The 26,729-nt window shown below is 34.6% G+C and overlaps 2 protein-coding genes across 6 annotated transcripts; one reads left to right on the top strand and one right to left on the bottom strand.

Moving 5' to 3' along the window:
- Window positions 1–10,169: 10,169 nt before the first annotated feature.
- On the top strand, window positions 10,170–14,276 carry LOC104908455 (phosphoglucan phosphatase LSF2, chloroplastic). Its single transcript, XM_048639283.2, has 5 exons — window positions 10,170–10,536; window positions 12,223–12,428; window positions 12,535–12,705; window positions 13,139–13,354; window positions 13,657–14,276. The coding sequence occupies exons 1-4, from the start codon at window positions 10,254–10,256 to the stop codon at window positions 13,340–13,342; spliced, it is 864 nt and encodes a 287-aa protein (XP_048495240.1). The 5' UTR covers window positions 10,170–10,253; the 3' UTR covers window positions 13,343–13,354; window positions 13,657–14,276.
- Window positions 14,277–14,728: 452 nt separating this feature from the next.
- Window positions 14,729–24,131, bottom strand: LOC104908464 (hypothetical protein). Of its 5 annotated transcripts, none has more exons than XM_048639279.2 (13): window positions 23,842–24,130; window positions 23,559–23,723; window positions 22,667–22,756; window positions 22,440–22,565; window positions 22,262–22,330; window positions 22,094–22,190; window positions 21,910–22,012; window positions 19,590–19,797; window positions 17,969–18,082; window positions 16,517–16,648; window positions 16,317–16,397; window positions 15,902–16,018; window positions 14,729–15,016 (listed from the first exon to the last, which is right to left on the bottom strand). In XM_048639279.2, exons 1-13 carry the CDS (start codon window positions 23,941–23,943, stop codon window positions 14,882–14,884), a joined length of 1,539 nt encoding a protein of 512 aa, XP_048495236.1. In that variant the 5' UTR covers window positions 23,944–24,130; the 3' UTR covers window positions 14,729–14,881. The 5 variants fall into 5 exon arrangements, with proteins under 5 accessions (XP_048495236.1, XP_010695888.1, XP_048495239.1 ...); XM_010697586.3 differs by having other exon boundaries at window positions 14,729–14,991; window positions 23,842–24,126; XM_048639280.1 differs by lacking the exon at window positions 14,729–15,016 and adding an exon at window positions 15,023–15,437 and having other exon boundaries at window positions 23,842–24,131.
- Between the last annotated feature and the right edge of the window lie 2,598 nt (window positions 24,132–26,729).

The raw sequence follows: 26,729 nt of genomic DNA, 5'->3' as shown, positions 1-26,729 counted from the left end.
AATTGCATTAAAAAAATTTATTAAAAGAGACGGTCTAATTTTAATATAAAAGTAGACCTAGTTACTAAATGGATTAAACAAGTCATCGAAAAATTAAACTAGTTACTATTGGGCTAATAATTCTCTTTTTAATATTGGGCTTACCATTGCCTTCATTAGTAGACAGTATCTCATAAGACAAACTCTTGCATTAATTACACGTTTGATGGGGGTGCAACATATATAAGGTATACTATGTTATTTAGTTATTGCATAGGTTAGACGCTCGTTAGCTTTTTGATTCTCAAAACATTCCCTATGTATGAGGTAACTGTGTGAAATTCCAATTGTTGCATCAATTACACTGATCATGGAATAGAACCATAAGGAGTATTATGGAGACTTGATTATTGACCCAATCCTAAATCTTGATCCAGCTTTTACATTAATTGAGTTACCTCATCCATTAATGAAGTTTATTCTATGATAAGATAAGGTAATATCCTCTCAAGTCTCAAGTGAGAGTACTAACAACTTTTTTTCTTCTTTTTGGCAACTAGTACTAACAACTTGATACCCCCCAAAAGTGAGAAATTCCCTTAGGATAGAAGAAAACTGCATTTCGAACTTACCTTAGGTCTTTAAAAATTTGACATCTTAAGTTGGGGCCGGCATTAAGAAAGAGAAAAGGGGAAAAGATAGAGCATTAGAAGGCCTCAAATTTGGAATAATAATTGGAGGTCCGGAAGTAGTTTTAGTTAGGTCTGTCAATTTGTGTCAGTGAGTCGTGTTCGTGTTTGGTTTCGTGTTGATTTCGGATTGGTCTCCAAGTGCATCATAAATGATATAAAAAGAATAACTGCATATGATAAATGTAACTAATCAGGTTGATTTTGTATCATTCGTGTTCGTGTTTCTCTCAGTAACTTCAGGTCGGGTTCGTGTCGTGTTATCAGGTCGTGTATGGGATCGCCATCCCTAATTTTAATGCATGGTCATTTGGATCTCAATGCCATCGAAGTAATATGTTACCAAAATTAAAGTAAATAAAGAATAACATTACTTTTATTTCTCGATAAAATTAGGTACGTAGTTACTCATTATTGATAAACTCGTGTTTTGACTATGTGTAATTGGTAACCAATAAGAAAATAAGTTGGTTTATGAAATGACTTTGTACTATTGTTTATTCTACAACGTGATATTAATGAGATTATCCTCAAAAGAAGTATATCGGACCCCAGTCAAGATTAGTATGCTCGTCGATGATAAAGTAATCCTTGATATATTTTATAAATTACTTACTCTTACCTTATAATGATTTCGTGAAAGAATAATTATCACAGATATTAAGTTAATTACTTTATCCATCTAATCTAAAAAATTTACCCTAGGTTCTTATTTTATATAAAGACAATTTGAAGTAGCCCTTAGTAATTTGGATCCACATTTTATGGATGCATTAATATAGTTGACTGTTGACTGTTGACTATATTAATATAATGCAAAGAGGAGAACTCAAATTTTAAATGACCTGTCAAAGTTAAAACCTAACCTAAAGAAATTGGTGATGTAGAAGTAGAAATAATTGCCATAGATATAAGTAGTATTGAAAGCATTCTATGTGGAGAGTCATCGTTCTTACAAAGCGATCTTGACATCTATTGCATGGTGTGTAGTAGTTCACATGAGAAATGGATCGAGTGTGTTTCTTGTAACGTGGAAAGGTAAGCTTCTAATTAATGTGTGCATATTATTGGCGTCTGTCGCTAGGTGTAGAAATAACATGTGAAGTGCTAAATTTTTCTAATGAGATTGGTTTGATGTGGGCTTCATGTGGTGTAATAGGCTTACTCCTTTCGTTTTAAATTGTAAGACATGTAAATCACTTTTACGCATATTAATAATTTAGTTAATTTTAATTAGATAAGTAATAAGAATTGACCTTAAATATTGTATCGATAATATAAGATATCCTATGATTAGAAAGATGCTTAAAATACTACATTTAATTAAAAAGTCAAGCAGATTTGAATAAAAACACACAGGTCTTCTAACTAAAAAATATCGAATGCACATGACAATATTTTTAAAAAAAAAAAAATTGGTAAGAAGAAATCTTTAGGGCTGCACTCGCACAAGGCCCCCGCCCATATGCCCATTACAAGCCAGACACCTCCAACCCCACTTTCCCCTTAAATTCCAAGTAAATGCTTGGGGTGGAACTTGAACCCTAAACTTTTTTAGAGAAGATGAGAAAGATCGCTACCTGAGCAAACCCCAAATCCTAATGCACATGACAATACTTGACCAATTAAAAAGTATGAATTGTTTTGACTTTGTTTTGGTAGTATTTTGATATTGCCTCTTTCAATCATAACAACAATCATCCAAAACGCTAGTACTCGACAATCTACTACGAAACAAAAACCTGCTCCATGCTATGCTTTGTCCAATCTCTTCACAGAATCCTGAATTGAGAGACAAGAAGATCCCTATTTGGGCCGTACGTATTAAATTTCATATTGGAAGTGTTTGAACGATAAGGTAATGTAATTTATTTATGTGTAACATTCAAGTTTCATTTGCTACTACTGTAACTCGACATATCTTCTGATGAAATTAAATACAATATTTCAAAGGGGTCTAGCTAGTCTAGTATAATAATGCACTTTTCACATGTTTCTTATCCTACCCAACCTTTATGGACCTCTTTGTTACATTAATTTCCTACAATTTATGCAAGTCAGCTAATCTTACTCACCTACTTCAACTAAATGTTCACTACTTTGCATTTAATTTGAAAGCTAAGGGCCAAGACTATAGGACGATCTTAGGATCTTTTTATAGATAACTATCAAATCTTTGAATTATTTATCTTACTCCTCCTCTTGTTTTGTAAGGCACCTATAAGTCTTGACATTATAGTGACTATTATTAGATCTTTATAAACAAATTTAAATTTGTTAAAGTTAAGAAGACCAAGGGAGATTAAGAGGTCAAAGCTTTTACCTCTTAATTTATGATTGTGAATGTATCTTTGTGATTCAAATTATTGAGTATTATAGGGATCAGGATTGTCTCAAACTAGGTAAGACACTGTTACTATTGACTGGATACAATTCTATCATCTCATGATACTTATCTTTAGGCCCATATACCTCATAAAGGACGGAAGTTGATAAGGTCCAGGCCCATTAGGGGTAGCCTAGGCGTTGGAACACCAATAAAGTACTAGATAGAAGCTGGTATGCCTATAATAATACCGGCATCATCAATATTTTCTTCCTACTTACTCGGAGATACCTCGAACGTTTGACCATGACGGTTTTTGGAGGTCCAGTTGGACGGATGTCGAACTCGGACAGCCCCATACACTGAGCGCCACCTAATGCCTAATATAAATTTCATCTTGCTTGTACCTTCACACATTGTTCTCAATTATGTGATTCGCATATGAGCATAGAAGGTGGAGAATATGAGATGATGTAAATTACACTCGGATATTGTATAGACGTCCTAAGTGATTATCCTTAGTCTTATCAAAGCCTTATTTAATTTGGTATAAATATAGAATTTTAAGTCTGTCTAATCTATTTTAGATATCTTGGCCCTGTTTTTTTGGACTTAATTTCAATATAGTTAAAGAACTGTCTGTAATTCGGTTTCTCTCGGTTTAGTTCAATTAATTCAATTCAGTTCAATTCAATTTAATTTCTCTCCATTAAAAATAACGGAGCCCTAATCGACCTTTGTGCAAGAGCAAACCTGTGAGGAGCTGAGGAAATGATGAATTTGAAACAAACGCTAAAGTTGGGACTTGGGACTCAAACTTTGAGACTCTAAAGTCATCAAGTGAAGTTTTCACTACTAAATTTGGTCTTGGTTGGTAGACCACTCGTTAACATAGAATTATTTTCAATATATTTGGTATTCGAATAATTGTATGATCATAAAGCATGATATAATATCCAGAAGAATAACATGTCAACACCTGTAATCCAAAATACATTATATATCAAACCAACTCCGATGATAGGTGTTGAAACCCATTAAATGCTCACTTGTGACTTGTGAGTGCCCCACATTGGAGAAAGATGAGAGAATAAATCACTTTATAAGATTAGAAATTACTCCTCCTATCACCAATTGGTTTTAGATGGAACCTCCTAACTTGTAAGTGGGCTAAACTCTCCTCCTCCTTATTAGGTTACCCAGACCCATTTGTAATATTAATTTCATAGTCAGTTAATGTGTGTATGAAATATAATGAGTTTATTTATAATATAGTGGGTCTCTGCATAATACAATAGGTTTTCACATGATACATTGAATTATTCAATAATGATACGTGCTTTTGACCTAGTGCACACTAATATTAATGTGAATCGGGTGCACGCAAATTATAATGAAATCCCAAAGCTAATGCTTCCATAATTCTATGCAGTATATATAAATGAGCCACTTGTATGGCCGAGAAAGAAGCAATTTAATTTTGGTGCATTCGTGCAGGCCACGGTATCTAGCTTAGCCTAACATAAATGATCATTGACCAATTACTAAACCATACAAATAATAATAATAAAAGAAACATAAGGATAATGTAAGGAAAGAAAAAAGGGAAACTCTATATTTATTTTTTGGATACGTAGTACGTAAGGATTTTTTGCCTCCTTGTTGATCATGTAACCTATATCGGTAGCTAACCGTACTTAAGGACTAATTAGATCGTTAATTAATATTTTAGTATCATTATTCGATGTATTATTGATGTAAGAATCCCTTTAATTTGATATGTGTGTTTTTGGGTACAATTATCAATCGAAGAGCCTTTCGACACGTAATTTGTTATGAAAGATTCCCAAACAATATGCGTACCTTGCTAATTTCCACTTTGCTAGTTTATCACCTTGCCAGATTCCCACTTGTATAGACTATAGACGTGTTATGTACCTTGTTTTTTTTAATATAAAAATGTATATTTAAAGTAAAAAATTTCTTTTGTGATGTGTGGATAAGGAAGTACTAATGTTATAAAGGTACAATTTACTAGATATTTAAATATAAAAAAAATCACATTTGACCATCCACAGTGAAAAGGTAAGTCAGCTCTGTTCTTTTGGATTGAATAAGTCTGAACTGAATTGGAGTTAAATGAATTTATTTGAATCGAACTGAATTGAACTGAAATGAATTTTGTCTGAAATGAATTGAACTTAACTTAACTAAATGAAATTGTTTGAACTGATCTGAACTAAACTGAAATGAGTATTATTAATAATTACAAGTAGAGTAATATTTTTCTCATCATTGATAATGATAATAATTACGGTTTTTTCACTAGTTACCCTGAGGTTTCACGAAATGCACCAGGTACCCTCGTTGTTCCATGTCCTTGTGATTTGCATAAAATGCACCAAATACCCTTACTAACTAACAATATTAAGTTTTCGTTAGCTTATTTACCATTTTGCCATTATTAATCCCTAATCCTAAACCCCCAACCCTTAACTCTAACCTAAATCCTAACACTTAACTCTACCCTAAACCCTAACCCTCAACTCTAACCCTAAACCCTAACCCTAAGATTAAACTCTTAACCCTCTCCCACCAACCCAACCTCCAACCCTCCTCCCCCACCCCACCCCACCACCCAACCCTCCTTCCCCACCCTCCTAGCAACCCCCTACCCCACCACCCCCTCCTCCCCCACCCCCCATAGCAGCCCCCTCCCCCACCATCAGCAGCAACCCCTACCTCCTCCACCTCCCCCACCTCCGTCGAACTCCCTCCTCCTCCGTTAAAAACACACACGACACAACATAATTCTCATTCTCCCCACAGCGGTGGGGTCGGTTGGTTGAAATCGACGCGGGGGGTGGGGGATTCAACGGAAAACGATGCGGGTGGGGCGGATTCGGCAGAAATCAACGGGGGTGGAGAAACAGGGGTAGGGGGATTCGACAAAAATTGACGGGGGTGGGGGGAATTCGATGGAAATTAAAGGGGGTGGGGGTTAATAATAATAATAATAATAATAATAATAATAATAATAATAATAATAATAATAATAATAATAATAATAATAATAATAATAATAATAATAAGTTGTAGTCTGAACTGAACTGAAATGAATTTGTATATGAACTAAACTAAAACGAATTTGTCTGAATATGAACTGAATTTCCATTTATTCAGTCCAAAATAACATAAACTAAATTGTTGGACTATTAATATATAGAAATTCGATCTTGTTAACGGTCGGAGCTTAGCGCTGGATCGGATAAGTTTTAACAAAAAAGTCATTTAAACAAAAATATCTTAGGAGAGTAATAATATATAAATATAGGTTACTTATCCAATATCTCAGTGTCACCAATTAGGATTTGCCTATAAAATTTACTAGTTCAACCGTTTGTTACATTGTCGAACATACATTAAATAATTACTTTTATTTGAGGATAATTTTACCATGTCTAATTTAGATGATTCATTTTTAATCTAAAATCTACACCATTCCTTTGATTAACTTTTATAGTTAAACTTAAAGTAGAAACATTGGATAGAGATCAAATAATTATAGTAGCGGCAATTTTATTATAGCCAATCAAAAAGCTTCCATGACATTTGTTGGTGTTGTAACTAATTGTTGGTGTTGTAAACGATAAGTTAGTTATAGGTTCGAATCCTCCCTCTCCTTTTTTGTACTGCTTTCGTGGCTTTTTTTTTTTTTGTGCCCCCCTTTCGAGACTTCGTGGTAAGATGAATTTCCTCTGAACTGCCCTAACACATGACCACTCACTCAGAGGCCCAATAAGTCCCAAACCAGCACAATAAAGCGAACAATACTATTTACCAATACTTAAACCTACCTATCTTCATGTATTCTATCATATCTTTAATAGAGACATGGTTCTTATCAAAATAAATAACTAAACAAAGACACGGATGTTTACTATGATCTGATCATCTATCTACGTCGTTCCCACATGTTAAATCCTAAGATTTCACTAATTAAGAGACAACTAGATGGTATAGTCACCACCACAATAAAGCCAACAATACAACTTACAAGTAATCCATTTGCTAAAGTATAGTGCATTAGATTCATACTACTATTCTGTTGATGGGAAAGAAAAGAAAAGGAATTGAAAAGGAAAGGACAATTGTATACTTATATTCTTCATGATTGTATATAACTCGATCTATGCATAATGCATGCATATATATATATAAATCTGATCAGTTTATTAGAGAATAAAATTTTGAGGACACGTTAAATTTTGAATGAGAGAGAACTTATTCTTGGCAACCTGTTGTCCCAACATTATTGATTACTTGGACATGGTACCCACATTATATGTCCAACTATTATCATCACTTATCACATTACTTTTACATCTTTGGATTGGAGCTTCAAAGTAATACGTCAATAGAAATGGAACTTTCATTTCTAACTTTAATTTGTTTCTATATGCTTCTATGTGCGCGGTCTCTTTATGCTTATTTGGAAAGTAATAGTTATGTACGCGATATTTAAGTACAAAACTAGTTATTATGCCCGGGTTATGCCCCGGGTAAGAAAAAAAATCATTTATTAATATAATACTTTATGATAATAACAATAAATATAACTTAGCCTAGTGGTTAAGACTGTAGTATATGTAGCGGTCAACACTGCTCTTCAAATGGTATCATGCATACATAATTAATTTTAATGAACATGCAAATTTATTTATTTTTAAGGATGTAAGGGATATGTTTAATAACATTAACTAATTACAACACATATTTTTAATTTTGTGGAAACATGGATCATTAAGAAATGTTAGATGAGATGGTGATTCTTTGAAAACCCTTACGTAAGGTCAGAGATTCGAGCCCAGGCTTCAGCATATTTATTTTTTAAATAATGACCACTTGACTTTGTTGGTTAACAGACACATGGCAAAATTCTAGTAGCAGGAGGAGAGTGTCACATGGCGCATCGACGTTGTTACGCACGCCTTTTAATATATATGTATAGATAATATTATTTTACATACATTAAAGTGTACGTATGTAAAAAAAACTTACATCTAATATTATTTTATCTAAACAGTATATGTGAAACGTGTCACCTGTCAAGCATGTGCCACATACATTCATCGCACCCATATGTACTCAAGTGTGACATGTTTAAGGGTGTGCAATTGTGTATGTAACATCTTTGGGCATACATATGCATTATGCTCCAATATGTAATAGATATGTATGCTGATATATTGAAAGTTTTTCATGCTGAATACTTTTTCTAAATTTTTAAAACTTGCTTCATTAAAGTTGCATATTACTTATAACATTGACATGTTTACCAATATATTATCCGATTCTCGCTATTTCTCTCCTGTCACATTTGCCATTTGGTCATTTTTCATCTTTTTCTATGTCTAGCTCTTTTCTTTTAAACTCTTTAACTTGTGTCATGCTTGAATGTTACAAGTAAAGAAAAGGGATGAAATACATATGGGACTTATAAACTAGTGATCATTAGGAATTTAGGATATTTTTGGACGGGTATGCATAATGCATTACTTTTTGGTTTGCGGAGACTAATTATGGTGATAATGCGCTTCTTTAAAATGACCTACACATGAATGAAACTAACACGAAGCGTTTAAAAACCTAGAACCTAATTAAAGCAATTTTTTACTTTCTTTTGGACTTTTGGTCTGTAGGATTCTCTTATTTTTCTCATGTTATATTATTATGATGCCCGAATTCAACGATATATAGTCATGTATTGATTTATATTTGAGGGGGAAGCCAAGACTAATGCATCAATTATATATTTTATTGATATAGAACGGCTTATATTTAATTTGGATCTAATTTTGTTTACAATAATTAGAGCCACCTTACAGCACAAGTATTAATTACATTTAGCTAACTTTATAAAACGTGTGAAAATTGCTTAAAAATGACCAAATTTCAAGATTTGAAATTTAACTAAAGAAAAATACAAAGTATGATTTAATTAGTAATTAAAATTTTAATAGGAAATAAGTATAACGAAAATGTCAATAATGTTTTTAATATTAGTTCCCAAAACAAGAAACTGTGTCACGTAGCACTATCCCTTGTAGTGTTTAATTCATGTTCTCCACATACAATATAAAATTAAAAAATTCATGGTATAAGATTTCATCACATGATTTCAAGCTTGTATACTAAAGTATTAACCACTAAATCAAGTTATGTTTGGTATTATAATTTCAAAGTAATTAAAATGCTAATAAATGAAAATTATAGTTACACGGAAGTCGAGACATAGCGCAAGCCTAAAAACTAGTTATTAATCTAAATAGAGGGCTTCTTGATGACTATTTAAAAAAATTTGGCTAGTTATGAAAAAAAAATTAAATCAAGCATAGGGACATTGCTGATTAATTTCGAGTTCAAATCAAGTTCCTTCAGTCGATTTTGAGTCATATCGGTTCTAGCAGGGAGTGTTTATGATGGGTAATTTCAAATTCAAGTCAAGTTGAGTCAGCTAATTATCATATCAGAGAGTATAATATGGGGTCGAATTGGTCATCACTTATGGATCACCGATCTACCCATTTTCAGATGCGGGTCAATAATCGGTCACAATAAGTTTTGAACGATATTCGTAGTCGGGTTAGTTCATGACAACTCTAGCACACAGCTTAAAGTCCCAATTCAAGCCCCACGGGCCGCGAACGAGGTTAGCCCACCCCTTTTAAGCTACTTCTAGGAACCAGGATCACCAATCTATACCAAATAGTTAAATGATCAGGCATTCAGGTGTCCAATGTGATAATCTTGGATCACAAAAATGGTTGGAAAAAGTGCACAAAAACCAAAAGAAAAACACAGGAAAACTTTCTAGCCAGAAAATTGTATGTGGTCAAACGAGTTTGTCTAGGCAACCAACCGTTTGAGTCTTTTAGGAGACTCAAACAAGGGCAATTTGGTCATTTTAAGCCTTGGAAATTTCACTCGTGTGTTGTTTAGTACCAATGCTAGATTAGATTGGTACCATTGTCCGAAAATTTTGATACCAAAGTAAGGTTGCTTGGTACCAATCCTGATAACAATGTGATACCAATACCAGGTTATAATGGTACCAATGTGTAATTTTTTGAGTGTTTGAGTCTTTTTTGGACTCAAACAGTTGGTTACCAAGGCTTTCTCGTGGTCAAACAAAAATCAATAGTAAAGTTCTGTGTTTTTGGCACATTCAGAAGAGGAGAAAAGAGAGTGAGAGTGAAATGGGAAGTCTTAGAAACCCCAGCTTAACTTTATTACCAACAATTCCATCACTTGAAAATGGGATTAAAAGCAAATTCATTTCCAATCTCGCTTTTCCTGAATCAAAGTTTGCATCTTTACAACGAAAATCTGGGATTTACTGCAAATTATCTGGTGATGGAACTCAAGATAATCTCATAAGTAATTCCACAATCACAAAATCCAAGAAAAGTAGTGTGGAAGAGTATAATATTGCTATGAAGAAAATGATGAGAAACCCATATGAGTATCACCATGATCTTGGTTAGTTTCTTTCAATTCTTAATTTATTTTGTTTCTTTAATCATGTTAGTCATATCAGACATCATGGTTTTTAATTGTATTGCCCAATTTGATATGGGTTCTTGTTAATTTTTAATTAAAAGTAGAGATTGGAATTGTTGGGGTGAAATAGTGGATGATATATCAATATCAGTGCTTTTTGTGTTGATTTGTCGCATGTACTTAAGGGAATGTTTCCAATTAGTGCATTAGTTAATGTCTTTTTTGAAGTGATGTTTACAACTGCAGCTGTATATATGGGGTGTTTATGTGTAATGACCATATTGTTATGTATGTGGATTGTGGGGTTAAGAGTCTTTTCTTAATGCCAATTCTTGAACTTTTTGACTTATAGTAGTAATTATTAGTGTGGCTTTTGAATTGAACCAAAGATTGATAGATTTTTGGCTTTGTATTACAATGATATAATGAAGTTATTTCATCTAATTGGTTACACTCAGTTCTTATCATGAGCTATTAGATCATATTATTGTTGAGCTTCGAATTAAGGGTCAATTGGAACAGTTTTTCGATTATATAAATGGCGTAAAGTTATGAATATCTGCCATACCAGGAGTCTCTTTAGAGGCATTGGGGTAATATTGTTAATGTTATTGATTTTGATGATGTTGATGTAGTGTGGCTTTTCCATGTATCTTTTCCCCCGCCCCCTTTTCGTTTTAGTAAATTTTTGTTTGAGCTTTGTTGGGAAGAAAAGCAACTTTATGATCATGGTAGCTACATTGATCATGCTTATCATATTGGCACAAATAATTTATTTAGTGTTGAAGAAGTAGTGGAAGTGCTTGGATGGATTAGTTCATTAATCTTTCATTACAAAAAGCAAATTAAAGGTGAAAGGACAGGGAAGGGGGATCAAAAAGCAAGAAAGAGGAAGGGAAGAGAAGGTGAGTCTAGCAATTTTCTATAAGTGGTTAACTGCAGATAACCTATTAACATCCCATCAAATAAGTGAAGGGTTTATTAACTTGTGAAACATTGTGTGCCATACTGCCGTGATGTGATACGCTTCCAATGCCAATAAAAGTTAACCAATCCAGTGGGATTCAACGATTAGAAACTGCCAAGTAAAATGCGTCCCAAGCCCAATTATCACGATTAACACCTCAGCTGATTGCAACTTTGATGAATAATTATACAATTCTTAATTATAAACAATTAAGATGTATCTCACGTCCCTTGTAAGGCAAAATGCTAGACGTCTATGTCAGAGCATCTTTGTGATATTTCTTGGAATGACTTTGTTTAGAAACTGATTGGTGCAATACAGGAGGAAAAATTAAACATGCACAGTCAAATAGTCAATTTGCTAATAGTAATCGTTGCCATTCACCATACATGAAACAACATTTAACTTGGTTTTGAGATGTCAATACTCAGTATGTCATGGAATATGGTGACTTATCTATTTGTCTATGTGATATAATGAATTGTCCATGGTTCTTGTTGACGAGAATTATGTTATTTTATAACCTGGTACTCTAATCGATAAAAATGGCAGGACCATGATGTTCATTTTGGTTTTCTCGACTGTCATAATGGGCTTGTTTTTCTTAGTTAAAGAAATCTCTAGATGTAATTTTGGGTGCAAGCTAGCTGAAATATGTTTGATATAGTAAAATAATTGCATTCTATTTGGTTGTTTAGGAATGAACTACACTTTGATACTTGATAACTTGATTGTGGGCTCACAACCTCAAACACCAGAAGATATTGACCATCTGAAGCTGAACGAAAATGTAGCATACATTCTGAACTTGCAGCAGGACAAGGACATTGAGTATTGGAATATTGACTTTGACTCCATACTGAATCGCTGTGAAGAAATTGGGATATGTCACATGAGAAGGCCTGTAAGACCTTTCTATCCTCGTCTCTCTAATATGTCTAGTCGATTCGCAGGGAAGGCGAAATACTCTGATTTGTAGCCGTCTTAACTCTACTCTTATATATAATTAGGCTAAAGATTTTGATCCAGATTCTTTGAGAACTATGTTGCCTAGAGCTGTTTCGTCATTGGAATGGGCCATTTCAGAGGGAAAAGGAAGGGTATATGTTCATTGTACTGCCGGACTTGGGAGAGCCCCGGCTGTTTCAATTGCTTATATTTTCTGGTTCTGTGGCATGGATGTAAGTCCTCAATTTTAGATTTTATTGCCTGGGTACAAAAGTTTTTATATTTTTGAGTATGACTTAATACAAAAAACATCAGGATTAAAGCTTTTGTGGCTTATAGTATACTTCCTTTGTTTCATAATACTTGCAACTAACCTTTTTGGCACACAGTTTTAGAAGGATGATAGACAAGGTAAACAGACAAATTAATTAAAATAATTTACATATCGTTGGATGACTAATTGGGTTATTAAGTGATCCAATTTCTTTTATATAATATGTTTATTTACTTTATCTATCAATCATCTAAAACTACGTGCCAAAGAATTAAGTTGGTTACAAATATTTTGAAACAAAGGAAATATGGGTGTTGTTGCAGAACTTGTTTAGCTTAGTGAATTGGTAGGATCTTGTACTTAGCTTTTGATGTGGCATGGTTGTGGAGCAGTTGAATAAGGCATATGATAAACTTACTTCACAAAGACCTTGTGGACCCAACAAAAGAGCAATACGTGGAGCAACTTATGATCTTGCTAAAAATGATCCTTGGAAGGAGCCATTTGAGAGTCTTCCAGAGCATGCTTTTGAAAATGTAGCAGATTGGGAAAGGAAGCTGATTCAGGAGCGTGTTCGTTCCTTTCGTGGAACATGACGTAGTCACATGGTATCTTCTACTCTTTTCTAATGCTTATAGAAGTTGAATTTTTATAGCCCTTTCTATAAGTACAATGGATTTGAGATTTCAGAAACTCTAGCGCCATATATTTGCTGAGCTTGCTCTATTTACTCTCTGCAAGCACCCAATTGGTAAATATGGCATAGTTTATGTATCAATATTCGACTGGAATAGCAAATGCTGACATCTCCATAGCATTCTTATCATACTCTGATTATAGTGAAACGATAAAATCTCAATTGTTATCAATCATATTCTTGTAGATTTTGATTTTCTTTGGCCTGTTTCAGGACCGGTAAAAGCAATTAGCTTGAGAGCGCATGCTGCAAAGTCGGTTGATTTTGTAAAATCATCATAAGAGCTCCTCATTGGAAAGAACAGTAATATCGTGAAGTCATCATATAAAACTGGCTTTTCAGGTGGCTGAGAAAATGGCAGAGTCTGAATGTAGTAGTGTACTAGTACCTCACATATCTGAGTACGTGTGGAACCTATCTCTGTATTAAGTTATTCGTAGCTCGGCGTTATGGCGTATAACATGGAAAAGTGAAATAAAAATACGATGATGGAGATAATAACCATTCATACATCTTCAATGTATATGTATAAAACTCTTTCTAGCGGTAAAATTACTTAAAACTAGTCTCTTGAGCTGTTGATTAATGAGTCAGTGTTCCTGAATCCCAATTATGGCGAAATATGGAGGAATAGAGCTCACCCTAGAAGTGAAGAGTTAAAATGTTCGTTAACCAGGTTTCTTGGTGTAGTTCTAGTATGATTTACTAGTGTTTCCCAGAAGAACTATTATGGAAGAAAGAGAATTATGAAGTTAATTTTCAACAAGTGAGGTTTTTAGCCCCACCAAGATATTTCCCTCTAGTTTATGCAAAATGCTTCATTTTTTGTTTGAGTTGTGAGTTTGTGTCACCATAATTTTGGTGTAAAAGATCCATTTTTTTTTGAAATTAACATTAATTTAAAGTCATACGACATCTACAAAAGAAGTATAAACTAAACAAATACATATCAAAATAAAACTAATACAATTTTAATATGACAAAATCACGATCGTTGAGTAGATCTAAATATAATGGCTAAGATGATTAGCAAAATCAGTTTCAATAAAATTACATTAAATCTTATGTTTGACATAATAAAAAGTTTTTAATCAGTAAAACTCAACTTACACAAAAAAGAAAAAAAAATTCTGTTGAACAATTAATTAAGTGATTAAAGGACTAAGATGTACTCATTTTCTTTTATCTGAAAACTGAGACTTGAAAACTAGGAACCATAAGTGTTTCCAGAAAAAAGAAAAAAAATCAAAACAAGTTTCCCATAATACCAAACCAACATAAGATGTAGAGATATAATCTGTAGTGTTTCCTCTTTTCATTGTATCAAAAGGGGTTCAGTAATAGATTTTTGTATACAAAATAATTCTTTGATTGCTGTATAAATTCAAGTCAATTACAATCTACAAGTCTAAAACAGATGAGCATGTGTCATCTATCATTATCTTGAGAACAATCGGAGGTCATAGCACGAGGCTGAACCGTTGCCTTTACTAGTTGTTCTCGTCGATGGCCCAAGTGTAATGCTGTAAGTATCCACACCAAACATGCCTGTGTTTTCACAAACAGAGATAAGCTGTTCCAATCAGAATAGGAAAAGACAACAGGAAGAAACAGGTTATTGTGGAACAAAATTATTAACTTGAGAGTTGGGACAAGCATTAATTGATTAGAAGCAAGACTCAATCCACTCCCTAACTTTTTGAGAACGGCTCTTTGTTTCTCAACCGAACATGTGAGAAGTGCTTATCTTGGTAACTCCACGAGCCCCACACCAATTCCTCCTCTTTGTTTGGTGAGGAACAAGTTTCCTAATAGCCTTTTTCCAACTTTTTCATAGACAGGAAAGCAAAATCCCACATCACTTGAGATCAAAGGAGACACATAGATGAAAATGCCAAAAGCATACAGGGATCAGCGATGCAGAGGGTTCTCTCGTCAGCCATAGTTCGCATTGACAAATTCTCTGGAGGGAAAAGGTTCAGGCATAGTTGACGCTAGGCAAAAAGTAATAATTAATCAGAGAGTTCCGAAAGAGAGTCAACTATATATATAAATTTCACTTCATGAATAATCTTAGGGGGGGTTGATTCAGGAAGGCTGACATAACCGGGTAAAATCTACCAGCACAGCAACTCGTTCACACATTCAGGGTCCGCTGGTGCGATAAAGTAGGCATACATCACCCCCACAAACAAGTTTAAGACACCCAATCTCATGCCTGGAAACAAGCATTAATTCCATGGACTTCAGTGAATTTGCAAATAACCATTTCTAACTGCACTTAGGCCAATTCAGAGACACAACATCTTGCACATGTTTATCTTTTTTCTTCTTTTCCAATTGAATTTGTTCCCTTTTTGCTATCGGAAGTAACCATCATATGAAGGAAGCATTAATCTCCTCTTCTCATAATTCTATTTGTTAAGGAACCATCATAAAGAAGCAGAGTAAAACTTACTGGAAGGGCATAGAGAGATAAAGTCGACGTCCTTCCCTTGAATGTTCCAAAAAGCAACTGGAACATCCCTGCTGCTGTGGCATCTCCAAGTCTTTGAACAATTACATCTATGCAAACCTGAAGCAGCATTATAGAGAGAAAGGTAGTCAATAGACAAAGGACTATTCTAGTAGCATTTTAATACCAGCTTTTGAACATTACTGGTGCAAAAGGGCCAAAGTTGGACAGATGAAGAAAAGAGAAAAAAAAATAACTCGAGGGACTGAAACTCAAGTGAATTTTCACATCAAGATAGCCATACTAGAAGCTATAAGATGGATGAGAACTCTTTTGATATGTTGCCTATAATAACACTGTCAGCATGAGGTAGAATTCTCCGATTTTTTTAACATATATGTTCAATGGAGGACTATACCTTGGCTTTGTACTTCTCCTCCTGCGAAACGACAGTAAACAGGAGTTCCCTTCCTGGCCTAGTTACAACATACATAACAACCTGCAGAAAAAAATATGTGAAGCAACAACCTAGTAATTAGTACCACTTCGAAATTCAGTTGCTAGACATGAAAGTATGGAACTAGGATAGAGAATCATATACTCGTATATAAATCGAACCTTTCTCAGAGTTTCACAAGCAGCAATGACAATCCAAGTTGGCCATGCAGATATAGCAACCATATTAACTAAAGCAACAACTGGAGCACAGCAAATAGCAACAGTGACCCCCGCAACAGTAAGTATGCGCCCCTATCTCAGGTAACAAAAAATAACGCATGACAATTAGCATAACTAATAGAATGAATTGATTATATTAAAAATGAAAAAGACACATGTTACAATAATGTACTGCATTCTAAAACAAGTGTCTCACTTAACAATGTCATAAATCTAAGTTCTTGACATAAACCCTTGGATAAAGGCTTATACATATAGCTCAACAGTCAATATAGCATAGCAATGACAAGTTCGGTGAATTTGTACCAAAACAAAAACAAATAAGAGTGAGTTTTTAGTGAATTAACACAACTAGGTTTTTGTTTCATATAATGTTCAGATGTATGGTCTGTTATATTTTTTCATAGATGATCCATTCAATATAGTTTTAGAAAAACATGCCATGTACAAAATCTTATTTAGTTTTACTAGATTATGTTTTAGTTTTTTCTATCAATTTAATCTTAAAAAGAGAGGAAGCAAATATCATTTTTAAAAATCCTGAACTGACTTGTGGGATTTACTGAGAGGAAGAGGCATGATTTGGTAGGTTTTGAGCTTAATAGTGGAACAACTATTTAGGGATGGAGGCAACTTTTGTTGATATAATAGTGTTCATTCCAGTTTATAATAAGTTTGTATTGGTGAAGGCAGAAGAATAAGCCTCCCCCTATACTCCCATTCAATAGAACACATCAAAGAGATTTTCAGTGAGTAGCCAGTGTCATGTGAATTTACCTAACCCTAACATGCCCCCCATTGCCATAGATAAAAAGCAATGCACAATTAGAAAGGAGACTGTGCTCACAATAAATTATCAAATTATAATAATGAAATTGCAGCAATGCAATTTCGAATAATATAAAGTCAGGAGTAGAGTCCTAGAGCCTCGACATAAGGTCAGGGATAAAGTTGCAAATGTATGTGAACCAAGGTGCACACCTTCACAATTAGAAACTAAGTCATTTATATGTACTTCATATAGAATCATTATTAAATAAGCTTTAAAAATCATATACTACCTCCATTTCCGAATAAGTGCAACAGTTGCTTGTTCACCATCTCCATTGCAAGCTTTTGAAAATTTATATTTTGAATTATGTATTAGTAAACCTTATAAAAGGTTGATAGTTTGAAACCACAGCTTGAAACAAATCTAAAAAATCCCACATAAGACTATATTGTTTGATGCATCGGTTATAAATGGCGGTCAAAGTTTGTGAGCTTTGTCCACCAAAAGGCAAATGTTGCACTTCTTTGGTAATGGCGGAAGTATAAATTATCATATATTATAAAACGGAATGGCTCATATTAGCATATCTTTCTGCCACTTCACAAGCTAGCAGAGCATACCGTTAAGGTGATCTGTCCCGAAAATATAAAAAGGGCGATAAAGCTATTGATCTCTGCAAACAACTTTCTTCTACCGGCAGCACTTGATGTTGTTAGAGCAATTATTGAAACTTTCTGCACTTGCAATATTAACATAATAAGCCAATTTCCATAAAAGGGAAATTATACTGGTTAAAAAGTAAATAAAATCAAATTAAAAGCTTGCAGATCAATAATCACTAAAAAGGTAGAAGTACGCCGCAGAAACATAAAATTGCATGGCATAACGCATAAGTCAGACAAGCAAGTTTCCTTATATGGTTTAGCAGCGCAAGGCGACAAGAAAGATTAGGAAACCACCTTATCTCGATCTCAGGCATAAAACCTGAGTGGCACATATTCCTATTTGATTATATTCTTTGAGTAAGAAAACAAGCTGTCACCTAAAAGAGAGAAGAATGCCAAGTAAAAAATACTATTGCATGGTATAAGTCATACAAACAAGTCTCCTTAAAAGGTTAAGCAGCACAAAGCCATAAGGTAAATCGGAAAACCACCTGATCCTACGCATAAGTGGCACAAATTCCCATATGGTTATTTTCCTATAGATACAAGAACAAGCTAAAGAAATGGTATCAAGCAGTTCTATTCCCTCCCAATGCCAGAAGAGTTTGGCCATGCAGTGCTCCAGCAAAATTGCTGGCGTATCAAACTCCTGCAGTCCAACTTAACATCAAACAATCTCTCCATATAAAAGATGTCAACTGTTTCTCCCTTATTTCTTGCTAATGACAAGCAAATTGGGGGAAAAAGCACAGAAGGGAGTTCACTCATGGTACACCCGGGTGTACGATGAGCATGGTACACCCAGGGGTATTTTGGTAATAAATTAGAACTTCAGGTGCTCATTTGACACCAAATTTGCTCATATGGGCATTTTGCTCATTTACTCATTTGCTCATTTTGCTCATTTTGTAATAAAAGTGTTTGCTCATTTTCTTAAATGAGTAGAAATATTTGTTCATTTGCCCATTTATTCATTTTGCTCATTTGCTCATTTGCTCATTCGCTCATTTTGCTCATTTGGAGAAAATAGTCTTGGGTGTACCATGAGCATGGTACACCCAGGTGTACTATATATATTCTCGCACAGAAGGTATGCAGATCTACAGCATATGTTAGTATCAACTATCAAAAGCAGATGTCCAGAATAAAACCACCTTCTGAGGCCCTATTTATTTCAAATAAGTTTAGAGCTTGGAAACAATTATTTTCTGGAGCTTTATGGCATTGAGTGCATAAGTACTTGCAAGAAAAGTATCAATATGAACTCTTCACTCATACATGTTTAGCATAGTCATCAAAGAAGTTCTGATTTTTAAGAACCCCTAATATACTTGGTGAGTGCACAGGCATAAAAGATGTGCCCACTCAAAGTTCCCGTATTATTGTCTTTATGCTATCATATATTCACTGTCTAACAGAAAACAACTGCAGTAGTGGTTGCCAACAAATACAGATAGTTTATGTTGCAAAGTTAAGAATAGGTTGCAAGACTCCATAACATCTTCTATAAAGAAACAACACACATATGGCCATGCATAATACTATGGAACTTCCATGAAACATATGATTATCTTACCTGGAAATAAAAGAATGATGAGACAACGGCACTCAGCCATAGAAATAGTGACACGTAGATCAAATAAGATGAGGCTAGTATAAGCCAAAGGCCATCAAACATGACCCAGAGTTGAGGTTTTGCTGGAGTAGAAGCAATTTTTGGAGAAGATCCATTAGCAGTGGACCTTGTGTTCCTATTTACTCCACTTTCTTGATCATCCAGTTTACTATGAACAAAAAGCAAGTCAATATTGTTAATATTTGGCAATACTAAATACTTCAAAAAAAAATATGATGTGTTTTCCCCCTGTAGCTGTTGTCTTATGAAATCATATAGATCAACCAGAACCCAATAAATTTATGTTTATGCTTCTAGCTGAATGAATTCCCCGAGATTAATGCTACCAAAAGAATATCCACGGTAAGTTCAGCAAATGGAAAAACCATGTAAATTAAACCAACCATGCTACAGGCCTTGTTTACTAATTTTATATGCCTCTGTCTACAGCTATAAAGTTGTAAAGCAAATTCAATGCAGAGACAATATATAGAACAAGATATATCAACTTAGGCTAAGGTCCTCTTCACTTTACCTGATTTTCACAGAACTGATTTTTACTATCTAGAACTTAATTTACTGCTTGAAAATTGAAACATTTCGTTGGTTATTTTACTGATTCTTTACTCTTCAGTGTTTTTCTCTTATGCAATCTACTGATTTTTACTAATTAGAACTGATTTTAGCAGATTGAAACTGATTTTCGCTTATTAATACTGATTTCCACCGATGAAAACTAATTTTTACTAAATATTAAATTTTATAAGTTGAAGTGCATAGGACCTTATTTCCTCATACTTTTATTTATAAGAAATATTTCTTTCAAAGGAAACCCACACACAACAATTATTTCAAACAAAACTTATTAATTTTACAAAATCCTACAAAATTTACATATCCCCAAACCATGAAATACAGTCTCTTCAAAAGCTTGTAACTTCTTTAATCAGATGAAGTACAACACATCAGCTACCACCCTACCAGCTGCTCAAGGGTCCGTGGAGGTCAAGAAAAATGCAGGTTTAGCTCTACACTAAACTAAATAACAGTTCACACAGGACAACCAAGCGACAATGTCACATACTCACATCCAACCTAATCAAGTGACACCAAAAAATTGGAAAAATAATATAGTGATGACATCAAGCTAAACTCAAGGGCCAACATGGAGACAACAACTCAGGTATCAAGAAGCATCCAGCAAACATAAGCAACAAGTTCCTGATCTAGATTTTGGAACTAATAATGTAATAGACTACCCTAGGGGGACAGGGGTATTTTAGTAATATACTCTAGTTAATATGTTTTATTGGAGAATAAGGCAAGTAGACTATAAATAGAGGAGATTAGTGAGAGAAAAGTATGCAGAAAATATTGGAGGATTTAGTAGTTTAGTTTTGGGAGAGAAACAAGCCTCTCAAATGCTTGTTACTATCTTGTTCCATATTATCAATCAAATATCAATTTCACTCCTTAATATGCTTCTTTTATCTACCTTAGTGATGCTAGTTCCTCACAAATAATTAATGGAGCATACCAGGTATGAGGGGAAATAATATGAACAAGTGCATCATACATATCTACTATCATACAATGCCAGGTAAAAGTTAACAACAAATGAAAATTCATAGTTCAATCTTAGACATGAGGGAAGCTGAATCCCAACAATTAGCGCATTTGTACTGTGGCTTTTCAGTACCAGCTCAACTGGCTCCCATAAAGATTGTATAGTAACAGGAAGAAACTCGGAACCAACAAGTTCTGCCAATATGACTTGTGTTTTTTTCCGTTATTTGGCCATTGTCTATATATTTAGAACTTTATGACATGCAAAAATGCAAAAAAGAATAAAGAACTGCAAAATGCTCATAAATCTTATAATATTAGATATGAAAGAGAAGGGGATGTAAAAACAAAAATGTACGATAAAAGCAAGACAGAGGTGTTGATGGCACTGGTGATTGTAAAGGGGCAGGCTAACTTATGACTTATGAGACATGCCAAAAAATTCATGAGCGTGGGCTGCTTCATCTTGTCAGTCTCAGAGGATCCATGTGATTTGGTTCAGGCAGCAAATGAAGGGTATGGAGCACCAGGAAGGAAACAAATTGAAGTGGCTGAGGGAAAAATAAATTTGAAGAGAACGATTCAGTCACAGGATGCTTTTGAGATCTAAAGTGCCACAAGGAGGATTCTGAAGACACAAAGCTTATCAGTTCCCCCATTAAGTTTTGTAACAAGTGAATGACGAAAGTAAAACAAAATGGAATCTTTTTCTTACATCATCGGAGTGTCTTCCTCAGAAAGATGGGGTGCATCTTGACTAATTCCTTTAGAAGACTGTGCAGCTAGTTCCATAAGAAAAGCAGCTACTAGGAGTAAAACTGAAAGCAACAGAGACAAAAGACTATATCAGAGAAACAATCCATGGCAAGTAGCTCATTCATAACAAGATTACCACTTACAAGATCCCAGCCAAGCCATTCCAGCCGCAAATAATGATCCAAACAGCTGACCTAGTGTCGCACCCGCGCCAATAAACCCAAATAATCTTGAACCTGACTGGATATAAATCCAAGTTACACTCTCATAGAAGCCTCTATGTGACATTGATCTAACAAATGCTAACTAACCTCGCTGTTCATAACATCGATTACTCTTGCCCAGGTTGAAGAGATAGTTATCAAATTCAACAAAGCAATCTTCAACGCATCAAAGGAAAAAATAAAAGAAAAGAAAATTCAAATTAGAAGCGTAAGATATCAGAAAGTGAAAAGGCATTTGACTTCAAGATGAGAACAATTGTCATACCCAAAGGAATAAGCCCATTCTCACGAAGATGTAGTACCATGAGTGGTCATCCCAACCTGATTGCAAGACATTGGAATGATCACTATTGAAGTTCTGATCATGTACTAAAGGTGCAGCAACTGCTAACTGTTCAAAAGAGGAACCAAAAATAACCAAACGTTGTTAGAGAACAAAACATAGATATTGCACGTCATGAACATTTACTCATAAAGAGGTATATATCTCACCTTCATAGTAAATCCATTTGTGGAGGTATGCCATAGAATGAAGAATAAGACAAGTGACAAGCTAAAAAATCTGTGTATCAACACCAGAGCCTGAAAATTCAATAATGGTATATGAACAAAGACAAATTTGTAGTGCCAATACAAGCTTCGAACTTAGATAAACCAGCAAACAGCACGAACTCCAGATCACGTAACAAGTTCAAAGATCACTTTCTAGAACCACCAGCATTTCTTTTTCATCACTGATAATATTGGACTTGCAAAATGGAAAATAATGTTGATATTGCACAATAACTCTTTCATAATTCACCAATCCCTCTAACTCTGACTTAAATTAAATTGCATAAATTAATTAGTAAATGATGTTTCAATATTTATCAGCACTTTTTACATTAAAACAGGAGAAAGATCCCCAAGTTGAACGATATAGCTAGAGCACAAAGGACATTCCAACAACATCAAATCTTAGGACTAGCAGCCATACGTCTGATGACTTGATGCACCCAATCCCTTCTCCCCCTTTGCACATATCAACCACTAATGCTCTACTATCCCAATATTGATCAAGACTTGGACTGTGGTGAGGTGTTCATCTACTACGCTACTCGAAAGATAACACATAATGCAAACTAAAAAACACCAACATTACCCCAATTCTTGCAAGGAAACTCAAGGGTAAGAGAGGAGCCAAATCCACACACAACCTTATCCTTCAAATTACAACATATTTTTTTTACATTGACCAGTAAATCAATTCACAGCAACCCTAAACAAATCAAACTCAATAAGCTACTTCAATTCAGTCCATCACAATCCAAAATCCAAGCAAATTAACAAAAACAAATCATATCAACAATGCTACACAAACAATATAGATGTTAAAAGGCAATACCCTGCCTTTGGATAAATTTGGCAGCGAAAACAGTAGCGTAGAAAGAGGCGCAGCAATCAATGTAAGAAGCAATGATCCTATAAACAATCCTGGAAGATTTGATAACCCTAATGATATAGCTCCTTCATCTCGCAATGGTAAAACCACAAAGTACGCACTCAAAATCTGTTGATCAACAATTACAAATCCAAAATCAAGAACACTCAAATTTCAATCATGAAAAACAATCGTAATGAAGAAAACATTAATTAAGTATATGAAAAAAAAGCGAGAAATTGCATACGAAGAAGAAAGATGTGGCGGAGTGAAGAAGTGCCGAGGTTTCGTGAGGTTTGACATTGACGATTGTTGATAAAATCGCTTCCAATCGACGCCGATCCACCATTTTTGTTCTTTCTCTCTCCTCGAGATTGAAGGGGTTTTAGCTCAGGGGAGACTGGTTGATCAGTGTCGAATGAGATTCGGTAGTTGCTTTGGGTTTAGTTCGTTAACGGTAAAACTGTCAAAAGACAAGATTTTTGTGGTGTGTTGTTTCTCTTGAACTCAATGAACTGAACTTTTTACCCTGCCTCATTGTAAATCTTGCATCACATAGTAGCTAATTGCTATAGTTTTCACACATATGTAACATTACATGAGATTCATAACTCACAATTTCAATTATCTATGTATAGATACTCAATACGAAGAAATGTTGTCTACTCTTGTTAGACGGTCCAATTGGGAGAAATTCTCGACTAAAGTTCGTTTTCCCTCGTTCCCATTGGGCGGCTTTGTCTGATGTGTGGGGGCGACGATCTTTTTTTTTATCTTGCCTGTTCGGGTTTGCGTGCCGTGTCGAGAGAAAGTCCTAATGACACGATTTTACGTTTTTTTGTGTTTTATTTCCTTTTCCTTGCTTTCCTAGCTACAAGAGGTTCCTTCATATTTTTCATGATATGATTATTCACATGAATATTACAATCCTAAACACATAGAATACCCACTCTCTCTAAGTTTTTAACAGTTCTTGAGAAGTTTCAATCCTTAATCTAGGTGCACCAAGTTAAGGGTGTTTGTGCTTACTTGGGGAACGAACGTCATAAAATTTTTGCAAAGGAAGAAGCGGAAGTAATTTCTAAGACAGTGATGTCCATACCTCGGCACAACTCCTCTAATTATATATCTTCGACAAGTTTCATTTTTTCCAATTTATATCATGACTCTGATCGTTGTACTCATGTTGAGATATAATATATTCTAACATAATTTTAACAATTTTCTCGGAAATAATTCCTTGATCGCGTATTGGTTTGTTGTTATGATACTGTTGGAATGGTTAAGTGATTTCTTGCATATTGATTTACCATGGTCCAACCGTCTTTTCTAGGATGATTTGAGTTTTTCGGTGAAAATAATAATAAAAAAAAAACAAATCACTTTTCGAAATGGGGTTGTTGTCGTCCATCTTGCACTCGTTCCATTCTCCAGTAAGTTCGGGCGGTGGTATTGGAAGGAGATGAGAAGATGTGTGAGGAGGGATGAGTGAAGAAAGTAGGATGAACAATATTGTCCAATTAGAGCGGTGATTGGTAAAATCATGACACTAAATAGCAATTTACAAAAAAAAAAATTAAATTATAGCATGACGTGTTTATTCTACCGGTAAAATAATTGAAATGATATGAACCATTAAAATTGAAAATTGAAATTAGGGATGGCAGTGGGGCGGGTCAAGTAGGAGACCCGCCCCATCTCCGCCCAAGTGGGGGGGGGGGGGGATGGGAATTAAAATCCTACCGGCAATGGATGGTGGAGCGGGTATGAATTTTATGCTATCCCCACCCCATCCCCGCCCGTCATGCCCCACCCCCGCCCGCCCCACATATATATGATTAAAATTCTATTTATATACTTATATTATTAATAATTATATCTTGCAAAATATAAAAATGTGGGTATGATGTGGGCATGAAGCGGGTGCAGATACCCCATGCGGGTGATGGGGGTGTGGATGAAGTGGGTACGAGTTACGATGCGAGTATGGGTACCCATGCGGGTGGTGGGGCGGGGATGGGTATAAATACGTACATGGTGGGGCGAGGATGGGACTGAAAATTTTCCCCGCAATGGGTTGTGAGACGAGGACGGGGATTGGAATTTTATGCGGGTGCGGGTGTGGAGGTACCATCCTCCGCACCCACTCCGCCCAATTGTCATCCCTAATTGAGATGGTGACTACCCAATTAAATGGTGAGAAAAGTGTAGCAACCCAACTCCTGATTCTGGTAAGTCGTGACTTATAAATTTTGTCTTTGCAATTTACACGAAAAAGAGTAGCAGGTAGTCAAACTCAAACAGCGTCGGGCCGCCGGCCTTAGAACGCAGTTGCTAAGGCTGAGGATGTTCCACATTGCTTCACAGTTCACACAATAATTAATACTGCTAAAGAAGTAAAACATGACAAAAGAAAAGATGCCATGATTTTAAATGCACGTCGAGATTAGAGCGCATACTACTTCCAACTCTCCTTTTATATATAGAAAGGATAATAAGTTGGTTGTTACTTGTTAGGGTGCGTTTTTTCAACTTAAAAAAATTAAGTTTCAGGTCTAATAAGTTCAGATAAGTTGTAATCAGGTCCAATCAGGTCTAATAAGGTCCAATAAGTTTCAATCAGGTGCAATAAATTCTAATCAGGTGTAATAAGGTCCAATAAAATCTAATCAGGTGGAATAAGTTTCAATCAGGTTTAATCAGGTCCAAATAGTCAATGTTCAATAAACATTTGTATTATTGTCCATTATTATATTATCACATCACTATTAGCTGATTATGTTATTATTAGAATTTTAATTAAAGTACCTCAATGATTATATAGTATTATACTTGTATTATTGTCTATTATTTTATTAAATATTTGTATTATTGTCTATTATTTTATTATTCATATTACTATTAACTGATTATGTTATTATTAGAATTTTTTATTAAAGTATCACAATGTATAATATTATACTTGTATTATTGTCTATTATTTGATTATTCATATTACTATTAGCTGATTATATTATTATTAGATAATATTATAATCATAGTCAAATAAGGTTAACAATAATAATCATTACTCCCTTCGTCCCAAAATATAGTTCCCATTTCATTTTGCATGTACGGTCTAAATGAATTAAATTT

This window comes from Beta vulgaris, chromosome 2, assembly GCF_026745355.1.
Source record: "Beta vulgaris subsp. vulgaris cultivar EL10 chromosome 2, EL10.2, whole genome shotgun sequence".
Lineage (NCBI taxonomy): Eukaryota > Viridiplantae > Streptophyta > Magnoliopsida > Caryophyllales > Amaranthaceae > Beta > Beta vulgaris.
Note: the sequence above shows the minus strand (reverse complement) of the source record. Positions and strands in the feature narration are given on the sequence as shown.

Coding starts and splice junctions, on each gene's coding strand:
- LOC104908455 (XM_048639283.2), top strand. CDS start 10,254: ATGGGAAGTCTTAGAAACCCCAGCTTAACTTTATTACCAACAATTCCA. Junction 10,537..12,222: donor TGAGTATCACCATGATCTTG/GTTAGTTTCTTT, acceptor TTGGTTGTTTAG/GAATGAACTACACTTTGATA. Junction 12,429..12,534: donor TATGTCACATGAGAAGGCCT/GTAAGACCTTTC, acceptor ATATATAATTAG/GCTAAAGATTTTGATCCAGA.
- LOC104908464 (XM_048639279.2), bottom strand. CDS start 23,943: ATGGTGGATCGGCGTCGATTGGAAGCGATTTTATCAACAATCGTCAAT. Junction 22,757..23,558: donor CAAATTTATCCAAAGGCAGG/GTATTGCCTTTT, acceptor TTGAATTTTCAG/GCTCTGGTGTTGATACACAG. Junction 22,013..22,093: donor AATGGCTTGGCTGGGATCTT/GTAAGTGGTAAT, acceptor TGTTGCTTTCAG/TTTTACTCCTAGTAGCTGCT.